We start from the raw sequence: 12,063 nt of genomic DNA, 5'->3' as shown, positions 1-12,063 counted from the left end.
CATACTATCACTCAGTCACAGCAAAACTAGTAACTGATCTGCCTAATCAGTCCAAAGACAGAGTTAACTACATCATTACTGTTGATCTATACCTAACAAATAACTCATTATTTACTAAGGGAAAAAGGGGAACTGGAATTTAACTTATTCTAGTTTAATTATCAGACGAACCCAAATATTAAGAAAATTTATTTAGACAGCTTATTTAAGGCTAAGCTCTCCCTAGGTTTGTATTCTTGAGTGAACAAGAAGAATTTCCTGCTATTTATAAACAGAACGTATTCCAAGAGCTTCTCTACCTGTGCACAACATGGTATGGAACACAACTTTCATCTGCAGAAAAACCTAACTATGACATCCTATGACCTAGAATATAATTATGCACACATCTGTAGAGACTTTTCCCCACCAGAGAGCTTAAACTTAGAAATTCTGTCCAAAATATTTTTCTAACCCATTCAGGATGTCCATGAATTCTATAAAAATTCTCTTTCTGAATTTTCCCTCTACAACAAGATTACTTTTTGTCCGTATCAGGAAAGACATCATTCTACACGCTTTTGTATTGTTTAAATTTTGATGCTGTAGAACTTGTACAAAATGGTAGAATAAGAAACCAAGTAATTTGAATCATGCCTTATCAGTTCTAGCAGGCAAATTCATATCCCCTAGGTGGCACTGCACCGCTACTTTCAACTCCGACTTTGAAAATCCTAAGAAAACGGGTATCTACAGACCAGCACAGAGCATATCTCTATTGTAAATATCTTCGATGCACTGAATTCTGTCCTCACCTGAACTTACCATCTGCCAAAGATACCCGATTAGCTCATTTTGTTAACACCAAAATGAGATCTCTTCCAGCAATACTAGAAATCTTTAGAATAGGTTATTTCAGGCCCAGAAAGTTTAGACAGGAGAGCCAAGACATCATTCCTGTTACATAATTGGAAAAGGAAGTAAAAGGCAAATCTGCAGCTCTGATTAGATATCAAAATTTTGTTCAAAAAATTTTTTACACCCCCCCCCCCCCTTTTCTTTTGCAATCTTTAGTTTCTGGCACTACTGCTGTGGTACTACATATTACACATTTGATTATAAGCTATAAAATAGCCTATTTATTGACTATAAAATATCCACAAGTTTGTTTTATTTATTGTTTTCTGTTAAAAATATGTGCACCCACTTCCCAAAATCAAGTACACACTTCTCTGTCACTTCCAGATTTGGAATCAGAGTTAGCATTTATTTTGGTCACAAACAGCTGAGTACAACAACTGCCCAGCATTTTTCAAATCAAAGCGGGGAATGCTAAAATAGAAAGCACCACACAACTCCCCCTCAAAAGTTTTTGGAGAGGTTTCAGCAGAGGAAGCAACATCTGTTATCAAGACTTTTACCATTTAAATCAGTTGCAGAACATTCTGCCTGCATCAGTCCCAGCAATCCTTTTTAAACAGAGTAAGATTATTCAGTTTTAACTTCTCTCCAGTCAAAACAAACACAGGAAGTAAAAATACTAAATAGCTCTTGCAGTAGGAGCCAAAGTATAAGCCTAAATTCATATGGAATTTATTACGGTAAAAACAAACACCTCAGATTCCAGTATATGATTTTGTACTAAATTCAAATTCAGTGAGTTTCAGTATCTGTGCAAAACATTTTCAGACATTAAACCAATCCCAGTATAACTTTTCTTTTTAAGATTCATCTGCTGCTCTACAGTCTTGAAACTAGGAACCTAAAAACATTAGATCCTAATTTACAAACCGTAATTCTTATGCAAGGACTGAAGAACAGAGGAGAACCTAATTTGTATTTATTCTCTGCTTCAAAATATATCTTAAAATCAGCTGGAGTTATGTGGCATTAGCCTATGCATTAATGATGCATAAGAGATCTAAACCTGGTCAGTCATAGCTCACATTTTTAATACTGTGGTGGTTTTATTTATCATAAAACATTTTACAACATAAGTTGTATCCGCAATGCAGGGGCAGACTTCACCTATGGTTGAAATTCTAAAGTGCTGCTACCGTGATACAACTGCTAAACAAGACCAACCTGGCAAAGTAATCTCTATCATATCTAAAAATTTACAATTATGCATTCATCACTTGTGCTTTTGCCTCCGCTAGATAAAACTACTCATGAGAAATATTAGTAGTTAGTTTCACCTCTACTTGCTTTATATCTAAATTAAGATCTAAATAAAAATAAAAGAAACAAAAATCCCCACGACAGACAACTTCAATGCTGCACTCCAAGTCTCTCAATTACACACAAGTTTGAGTTACCCACCTAGCATCAAGTATAGTGCGTGTGAAATATCGAAGGTACTTGAAAATGGACATTGAATCTTGCAGTTTTAAGATCTCCTCTTCTTTGTATTTAAAAAGTGCCAGGGCAAATCGGAATATTACCTGATAAAAATACATACAATGTTTGGTTCTTTACAAGAACAGAATGCACTGATTCTCATTATTATCTATTGTAAACTCAAAGGAAAAGTGTTAATTCTTCCTACAGGCTGCATTTGAGCTATCTAATCACACCTCCCTCCGTCTCCCTTCCCTGCCACTCCCTGCCCCGTCCCCAATCTCCAAAAGCTGCCAAAAATTTCTGTTGTTGCCTGTAACCAAGACAAGGTGTTTTGCCATTCTATCCAGAATACAATATTGGATTTATAGCATACAAATTCTTTGAAGCTTTGAGTTCCTAATTCAGTTGTAGAACAAAGACTGCTGGGCCTGTTGAATGTATTTATTAAGTTACTTCAGAGCTAAAATTAAGTTTTGCTTTTTAAACAGGCTGTTTTCCAATGCCTTGCATTTTCTCAACACATTGGGGGACTGATGCTGAAGGAATTTCTGATACCAGCTTGTCAATCAACTTTGGCATAAGCTGGAAGCAGCATTATTTCCCTTCATTCTGAAAAGGCTTCAGTTAAGTTCTGAACTTCGTCAGTCTGTACCTGGCTGCCTTTACAAAATACCATGATGCTTAAAACTGATTTGAATGAATGCACAACCAAAATACCACTGCATGTTAGAATGCTCAGATGAGGCCAACAAGAAATCTAGCTAACACAGAGGTTTTCTCTACTTATAACTCTCCTCTCCGATTGCCTACAACATCTGCTTTAGTGTTATTATTGTATTTGAATCCAATGATTTTTTTCCTGCACCGATCTTATTTCACTGCAATTCGACAAGTAGAAAACACATGAAAATTCCTTCATGCCCACCCCTTTAATCTATGAGATAGGAGCCCACATAGTCATTTGTCGGTTATACTTTAAACATCCGCAGAAATAAAACAGTTGCTGCAGAGACAAGCTAAATATTAGCACTTGGTTACAACTAATTTTTACATCTTTTCAGTACTTCTAACTTCTGCCTCCTTCACTTAAGCTTTCTTCTTTCTAAGAGTAGCTCTCATTTTGATATTACTTAAAACTGATTGACAGCTGCACGTAGGAGTAAACAGCACTGCCTATAACTTTATTTTTCAAAGGTAAAAAAAAATGGTGGGTGGCGAAAGGAAAATACTTAGCATTTAGAATTCTTGCATGTAACTCAGCTTTTAACTTACAGAACACAGGTAAAATGTAAAATGTTTTGACTTGTTATTTATGCACATTTCCTCCCTTTTTTTCACAAGACAGGATTCTTGTGAAACAACCTTCCTCCACCCAACACTCAGTACCACCACAGTATTTTGTTATCAGGTAGTAATTGAAAAATCTTGGCTCATTCAGTTCACCTTTGGTCCCTCGTATAGGAAGGAGTCCCAGATTTTAAAAAGGATGTCGCTAACCACACTGTCCACAAATACCACAAGAAACCAGTTGAAAGTTATAAGAGTATAATCAACTTTGTATTGTTCAAAATGAGCATGCAGTCGTGGAAGCTTCTCACTCATTAAATCCTTGAATACTCGCTGATCAACCTAAAGAGATAACAGATAGGACATTATTGCTCCTAATTTTCCAACGCATATGTCATCCAAAGTAGGACTGTTACCAATCTGTAAGTGCAAGTTTTTCAAGAGCTAACAAGTTAACTAGACAGTCCTAGGTTTCCAATTCTAAGCTAGATCCACTCAAAACGTAAGTGGCAACTCCAGTCCACACCACCCTTGCTGACACGACCTTTTGCTTCTCAATCCACCCGCAGTCTCACAGGGCTCCTCGCACACAGATGTTTTGTTCCTACTACAGGTCACTAGTGCTGCACGGGAGCAGAGAACAAGCTGGGGAAAGAAAGGAGAGGAGGCAGCACGTACCAGAGCATCATCTGGAAGCACAGGAGTGCTACAGCATATGCTGCTCACAGTACTGCAAAATGCATTCTCACCCCGCACTCTCCCAGAGAGCCCATAACCACCCCCCACCCCCAATTCTGACGAAAGAAATGATAAATCAGCTCAGCCAATGTTGTGAAGCTAATAACCAGAAGAGGGACTAAGGACTGGAGCTCCAAGCAGGTCATTGAACAGTTATTCCAGTGCTATACTCGGAGTCCTTGTCCCAACAAGGGCCCTGGTGCCTGGAACTCACCTCTGTCAACTCAACACATCCCCCAGAAATGCCTATCAGACAGTTCAAGAGAAAAGTTTTTGACTGGCTGCACTTTACAGGACCAGGCTTTATTTTGGCAGAGCACATACCTGAGATCCTAGCAGTGTCTTAGTATAATAATCACGAGGCATGAAAACTTCCACTATTGTTACTAGACACCAAAAAGCATCTTCCTGTTCCAAGTACAGAAGTGCAATCGCTACCAATCTGAAAATAGGGTTTATTTGGATAAAAAGATTATTATAGTATCACAAAATGTATTAAGAACAATTACAATAAAGCCTTTGTTTCTGTTCAGCAGAGATAAATGTATTAACAGGAAAGCACTAAACAGCAAAACTGTTAATGAAGTTTAGAGATGGGGCAATGAGATGCCTTCTCAGCCACGCCAAGTATTTTTATTCAGTTAAATAAGAAAACAGATAAAGGCAAAAGCAAAGTGATTTTCTAGAAGCCATTTTTGCAGAAACTAAGGCAAAATAATTAGAAGCTTCCAAGACCTAAATATACTACTTCTATTCCCAGACTTTTGTCTTTCATTACTGAAGAGGTGAAAGAACAGATGGTTCTTGCATTTCACACAAAATTGTTGTGAGTTTAGAAAAACCCTTTCTAGCAAGTTTACTTTATACCCATTGAGATAAACATAAGTAACACTTTTGTCTTTATCTATCATTGTTTCTTTAGGGAAAACAAAAAGCCCTAAAATTTTTTAAAAGACTAAACTTATTCTAAGAATTTCTTAAAAGTAGGAAAAGAAAAAAAAAATTAAATAGCAGCAGCATTCCTGGTTTTCCTGTTTCCAATGAATATTATGAAAGAAAAAAAAATAAAACAGAGGCTAACTTCATGTTACTGATAGTTGTCTGAATATGGAAGATTACCTCCAATATATTTCTCCAAGTAAACTTGTTTTAGTTCCATATGCAAGAGGAGCTGTAACAACATGAACTGCTTCTGACGTTACACAGCTTAATAAGGCGATCACACTTTAAAAGCTTAAGAGGACTAAAGCATGGAATAAATACCTAATTTGCTTTTAACTTCTGCAAGTATACCCAAATGCAGAATTATTTACAGTAAAACCAAAAACGTCCCAGGAGAAAACAATGCTGCACAAAAAGTTCAAATTCAGCAAAAGCAGTTCTAACACCTTCTAGTCACCAGAGACATGTTGCTTCAGGATTGCAACAGCTATGTTCTTCAGACATGTCTTGTGACATGCCAGCAACAATATTAATACTAAAAATATATGATTTACCTACAGAATGTTACCACTAGTGAAGAATACTCAGATAAAGAATACTTATTACTTCATTATTCACTACCTCTACTACTGCTACCACCAGCACCTCACTACCTCTACTACGTTATCCACTGCCGCTATTCTACTACTTCAGTGCAGTTTCAAATTACAAAGCTGCTCTAGTTCAAGTCTTTTACCCTATTCTAGTACATAAATTAGTGCACAAATTGAAATCTATAGTATATCATGTGGATGAGGGAGGGTGTTATACTAACACACCTGCTTCAAATAATACCTTCCTTTACTACAGATCTCAAAGTACCAAACTATTTCGGCAAACGCCAATTGCAATGGCTTCAAATTTTTCTTAGCATTGTAACATGAGAATCATCCTTAAATTGATTACTGCAATTCTGATTCAAGACATTCTGAGGTAGATGCTGAAATTCGTGGCCTTAAGAGTACAAACAGCTTTGAAGCATTTATTTCTGCTTGTTTAAAAAAAGCAAAAAAAAAAAAAAATTCTTGCTCACAAAAGCAAAAAGATCCCCTAAAACTGACATGAAGACAATGTAAAACTACATTTAAGTAGCCCATTTCTTATGTGAGTTAATTCCCGTTCCAATGCTTTTTCCATTAACCAGGTCTTCTGGTTTGTTATTGTTTTTTTAAAAAAAAAAAAAAAAAAAGTGATAGTTACTTGTTTATTAAAACATTATAAATTATGAACGTACAACCCATAAGGCAAATTGCTGTCCAAAGCACGTTGCTATACATGTCATTTGAAAGGCTCATTAAGTGTTTCACTGCATAGTTATAACTCAAGATTTGCAAAATCTTACCTGTTGAGCCCTTGGCAATATCCTATATCAGGATTTCTCCATGAAAACGCCAGCAGCACATTTCGCAGCTTCTGGATCCCTTCAGATGTTGGGGAGGAATAATGTTTGTTGTTTGGCAAAGTTCTCAAGAGATCCAACTCAATTTGTTTAGATGCAGGATTTTGTTTTTCCAGAGCATTTTGAAGCAAAGTTTGGAAGTACCCAGGAACAGTGCTGTCCTTGAATTTTTTAACATGCAGATTGACACACCATTTCCACATCTTGGAACGATGTTCATGTGGAATTCCCGATCGAATAAGATTCTTTAGTTCTACACAGCGCATCATCTCTCTATTCATTGTGCTTGCAAGATAGTTTTCCCATTTTACTCCTGTGGAGATCTCTCGATTTTCACTGAGAGAAAGTGATCTCAGGTCCAAAGCTCGTGATTTTGCTACTAGTTTTTCCTCATCATCATCCTCTGGGACCGTCTGAAAACCATATATATCATATTCACTGAAATGGAGGAAGGAAAAAAGAAAAAAGGCTTTTAAAAATGTGTTCAGCGGCCCTAAAACTCTCAAGTTCCCATCCTAAAGGCACTTCAACTATCCCTCAAGCCACTCCCCATAGTTTTCAAGTTTTAACAATTATTAAGCATTTTTCTAAAGTATATTCTTTATTTAATAATTATTTTTATAATCCCATATACAAAAGACTTTGTTCCCATATTCCAATATATATCACTACACAGACTAAGCAATTTATTTAAGAACCTGGTCAAGTTCAAATGAACTCATCTCTTCAGTAGCTCACCTTTCGCAGCTATATGGCAACATTTGAGTCTAAGTTTAATACTGTATCTCAAATAAAACAATAAATGTATTTATACAGACAAAAGGATTTCATGATGATACTGTTATTCATGAAGGGAAATACATTTAAAACCCCAAATCCTGCAAATATATCCCCACTGTCCATTATCCAATGTTAGAACCAGGCCTGCTGACCAAGATACACATACATTTATTTTAATAGGACCAAATTACCTGACCAGGTGTGGTTTGAAAAACGCTTGTTCTGGTTGTTCACTTGTTTCTGCTTTCAAGGCATCTTCCAGTAACTGTGTGATGACCTCACGAGCAGGACTCTGCTCCTCTGAACAAACAGGAGTTTTCATTTCTTGAAGCAAGATCAAGTATTTACTTTCTATCTGACAGAGTTTGGCTTCCAAGCTAGTATACTGCAGAAAACAATAAATAATATTAGAAGTCTTCAGAAACTTACTTTGTACTACACTTCTCCTAAAATCTGGTTCAATATTATTCTATTAGTTTATGTTGTTTAGAAACCTGTAAGTCAAGAACAGTCAGCTTTACTTTCACGTTTTTGTAGCACCAGAAAACATAAAGCAACCCTTATGTGTGGAAAACAAAAACATATATGCATTTTATTACACTACTGTAAAATTCTGTATATAAAGTACTTGGAAAGAAACCTCAGATACTTGTGGCTTTTTACAGAAAGTCTTTTAAGGCACAATAGTAGACCAGAGATTTTTGTACTGCATGTATTTTTACATGCGGAAAATCTGAGCAAGCTTTATCATTACATTGTATGAAGTACAACTCAACCATTTTTCTGCTTCTAAAGCAACAGCTTTAGTCTACGCATGTTTGAACAAGAAGAAATTAAATGGCGTTTTAAAGATACAAGTTAGGTAATCCCATGTAGGAATTGTAAATACACATTTCTGTGCCAAAAATACAACATTTAGACCTGGCTGCTCTGTGCATCGTTTCCAAAAAAACCAAAAGCAAACTCTACCCAAGCCATTACTACAGGTATCTTGCCTTCGCTACAGATGTGTGCATTTTTCCTACCCCCAGGCAATGGAAATCGTCATTATTTACCTGCAACTTCTCTATACTCAAATCCATCCATACAGAAACACACTTCCAAAGTTACATTCACCATACCATAGTCATCCTTCATGCTTAGGAGAAAGTTCTACTCGGTGACGTATCAAATCCTTACATATCCTGTCTTTTGTATACTTCAAGAAAATTATTATTCAAGAGCCTTAATTCTGAGGAAACAATGTTTTCAGAAATATATGTGCCTGTGTTCATAAGTTATGAAAAAGTTCCACTGGTCAACACTATTTTAAAGTCAATTACTTCTTTCAAGAATCCATTCAGAAAGATTAGTCTGTAAGAACTGGGGTTGGGGGGGGGTTGTTTTTTTTTTTTTTAAGCTATCACATTTAATACATTTAAGTCGTTCCATTTCCGTTCCACAGTTACGTTCCCTGTGTAGATTTACAAATGAATTTTTGAAAACTGCTTTAGACATTGCCAAAATGAAAACATGCTGTGGTAGTCTGACCTTTGCCTGCCATTCTCTCTCTCTTGCTTCTGCATTTCTTCGTAGAGCAGAAAGTTCCAAAATCTCCTTATTTAAAAATTTATTCTGGGTCTTATAACCCTGAAGATTGTCCTGTTGATAAAAAAAGCAAACTGGATTTTTATTAAAAAAAAAAATAAAAAATCTTACAAACAGCAAATGCCTACCAGTGAAAGTATACCTTAGAATACAGAACAAGCAGCTACTAATAGGACTTATCATTAAAAATATCAGGATCAAGTATTATTTTTAGTCTTCACGTAGGTCAAACACACAGGCCAAATATGAGCACAGAGGTGTACAGGATGGTGCTGTGCCTCACCTGCATCCCTTCCAGTGCTACACTCCCAGCAGAAGGCAGCTGGTTGCTGCTTGCTGTCACGGCCCAGCCCTGCGAGGCTGCACCAGCGGGGAGGAGAACAGAAACTTGCATGTTGAACGCACCAGACAGGTCATGGTGCTGCGCATCAGCCAGAAGCACAGAACATACAATAAAAGAAGTGGGGGCAAACGCCCCTTGGGTTTTGGTTACCCTCACCAGTCTTCATTTAAAGTACAAGTTCGATGTCTGCCTCCATACAAAAACATAAATCCTTAGCAATAAGCTTCCTTGCCTCATCGACTCAGATCCAGGCTACAAGCACTACCTCTGAAACCTGAGGTTGTGGGATGAGGGCATGTTGGAACTCTCCCAACAATTACAATACTCCCACACTCCACAGCATCTACAAACTTTAGTCTGCTTTCTGCCAAGGCCATCGATTTCTAGTTTCAATTTTATTTTCTAAAACTTCCCAGTCTCACATACAGGAGAGAAAATTTTGAACATTTACACATATTTTAAATGAGTGACTTGTATTCCAAATCCCTTGGAATGTTAATTTGGAATACAACATTTATCCAAAGGCAAGAAAGCATGTTTAGAGCAAAGTGGGTAACTTCAGTAACTCCATTAAGAACTTCTGACACCTTCACTGAGGTAGGTTAGATTAAAATAAACAAAATAAATAAATGCATTGATAACATCTGGAGCAGCATTAGTAAAACAAGTTCTTATACACCGCCTCCTCCTTTTTCCTCCTCGGAGCTTCCCTTAGCCATTCCACATGCTCTTTGTTTCCTCACTTTTGATACTTAAAAATATTAAAAAAAAAAAAAGAGGCAAGCTTTCTGGCTGTTTTCCTCCATGCTTATATTTTCCTCTTACCCTTACTTTTTCCTGTTCCTTTGATTATTTCTCACATCACTCCTCCACACCACCAATGATTAAATTACTGAAAGTATAGGACACTGTACTATAGCTGTACAGACCAGCTCAAAGTATAAAAGTCCTGTTTAGATTGCCACATAACAGTTCAAAGTGTAGATTCCAAGGAGAGAAAGCCTCAGCTGATGAATATCTTGGAGAACTGCTGTAGTGATCTCCTCAAACAGTATAGCAGACTAGAAAGTAGTTTTTATAGGGAGTAGAGATTTCCCTATCCATCAAGACAGAGACATTACTCTTACTTTTAGTCTGTCCAGTTCCTGTAGTTCCTTATTAGTACAGGTGGCCATGGAAGAATTCACTGCTCCACTTTGAGAGGATGTATTGTCCTCACATTCGCTGAGTTGACGAGAAAGTTTCATGATCACTTCATCTTTAGCTTGAATAGTTTCCATCAACATACCCAGCTGCTCATTGAGTTCTCCAACTTTACATTTCAGATTCTTTACTTCCTGTTGGAGACTATCTTTTTCCAGATTCAACTTTTCAAGCTGGTTGTTGAGACCCAAAATCTGGTCATCTTTTTGGTGCAACAGCTCTAACTTTTCTTTGGGAACCCCCTCACAAAGACGACTTGCAAAATATTTATCATATTGGGAAGATCGGACTGTTTGCTGCAGAAGTCGCACAAGTTCCTGAGAATTTAAAAAAAAGAAAAAAAAAGATAGTAATGAAGTTTTAAGTTTCTAAGTTTAATAACTTAGAAATCTAACATCAAGCAAAAGAAAGCTTTGGAATGCGTTTTGCATCTGAATCATCAGCTTACAAAAGACTTCATGGTGGTGTTTTAAGGAAAAAAGGAAACGCATGACATGATTTCTAGCAGGCTAACACCTTACAATGACTGGCCTACACAGATGGCTTAAATATCTTTCACTGAGCTAAGGATCCTACCTAGAAAGGCTACAACAGGTTTGGGAAGAGTAGTTGACAGCTGTGGCCCAGCACTTATTTGGAAGCTAAAAAAGGCTTACTTGTAAGAAGCCCTGTTGTACGAAGATAAATAGGAAGAGGGCTTACGCCCAAAAAATTAACAGGTGAACGTTACAGAATGGAAAAGAGAAAAATAACTAATTGCTCTCTTCCCTAACAGACGCAGAGAAAATAAAAGGAAAAAAAAAATACATGCTGCTTTGATGAAAAGGAAGTCTTTGGAGGGCTGTTTAGAAAATCCTGCCACAGAATCAGCCAAATAATTAACTGACCTATCACAAGGGAGAAAAGGAATTTCTGTGGTCTTTGCAAAAAGACAGCATCGAAGGCTCTGAACTAGCACTTTTTTTTGAAAACACATCTATAATAATTCTACCATTTTCATCTTCTATTCCCTCACACTAAAAAAGGACAAGTATCTTTGCTCACAGGATTGCATAGATCCTGGACAACTACAACATTTATTCACTTCCACGAAAGACCTATGTGTTTTGCTTGGGGAATCATGGGTACACACACGTAAGAGAAGCTGATTTTTAAGGCAGTTACACTGAAAATAAAACCCTACTTCCTTGCTGGAATGAGATCCTACTATGACTTTCAAGAAGTGAAGGCTGTTACATGCAAATAAGTCAAAGTGAAATTTAAAAGAAAAGAAATACTGTAAAAGGAAGAGTTTGCCTTAGCTACTACCTGAAGCTCTCCGAAAGCTAAACTGTAAAAAAAACAAACAAAAAAAAAAACCCAAAGAAACAAACAAAAAAAACCCAAACCCCAAACAAAAAACAAACCACCACACACACAAAAA

The 12,063-nt window shown here is 36.8% G+C and overlaps 1 protein-coding gene across 5 annotated transcripts in view; it reads right to left on the bottom strand.

Annotated features, from left to right (window-relative positions):
• TBC1D2B (TBC1 domain family member 2B) overlaps positions 1-12,063 on the bottom strand; it is a 39,559-nt gene that overhangs the window by 4,673 nt on the left and 22,823 nt on the right. For 4 of the 5 annotated variants that reach the window (XM_030014196.2, XM_030014197.1, XM_041123387.1 and 1 more), the window contains exons 6-12: positions 10,565-10,957; positions 9,038-9,148; positions 7,699-7,892; positions 6,671-7,165; positions 4,672-4,789; positions 3,766-3,951; positions 2,302-2,423 (exon numbers count right to left, since the gene is read on the bottom strand). In XM_030014196.2, the coding sequence (XP_029870056.1) occupies positions 2,302-2,423; positions 3,766-3,951; positions 4,672-4,789; positions 6,671-7,165; positions 7,699-7,892; positions 9,038-9,148; positions 10,565-10,957 (1,619 nt within the window). The remainder of the gene's footprint in view (positions 1-2,301; positions 2,424-3,765; positions 3,952-4,671; positions 4,790-6,670; positions 7,166-7,698; positions 7,893-9,037; positions 9,149-10,564; positions 10,958-12,063) is intronic. The other variant, XM_041123388.1, reaches the window with a different exon arrangement.

This window comes from Aquila chrysaetos, chromosome 5 (assembly GCF_900496995.4).
Source record: "Aquila chrysaetos chrysaetos chromosome 5, bAquChr1.4, whole genome shotgun sequence".
NCBI classification, from domain to species: Eukaryota; Metazoa; Chordata; class Aves; order Accipitriformes; family Accipitridae; genus Aquila; species Aquila chrysaetos.
This window is presented reverse-complemented; position numbering and strand designations above follow the sequence as displayed.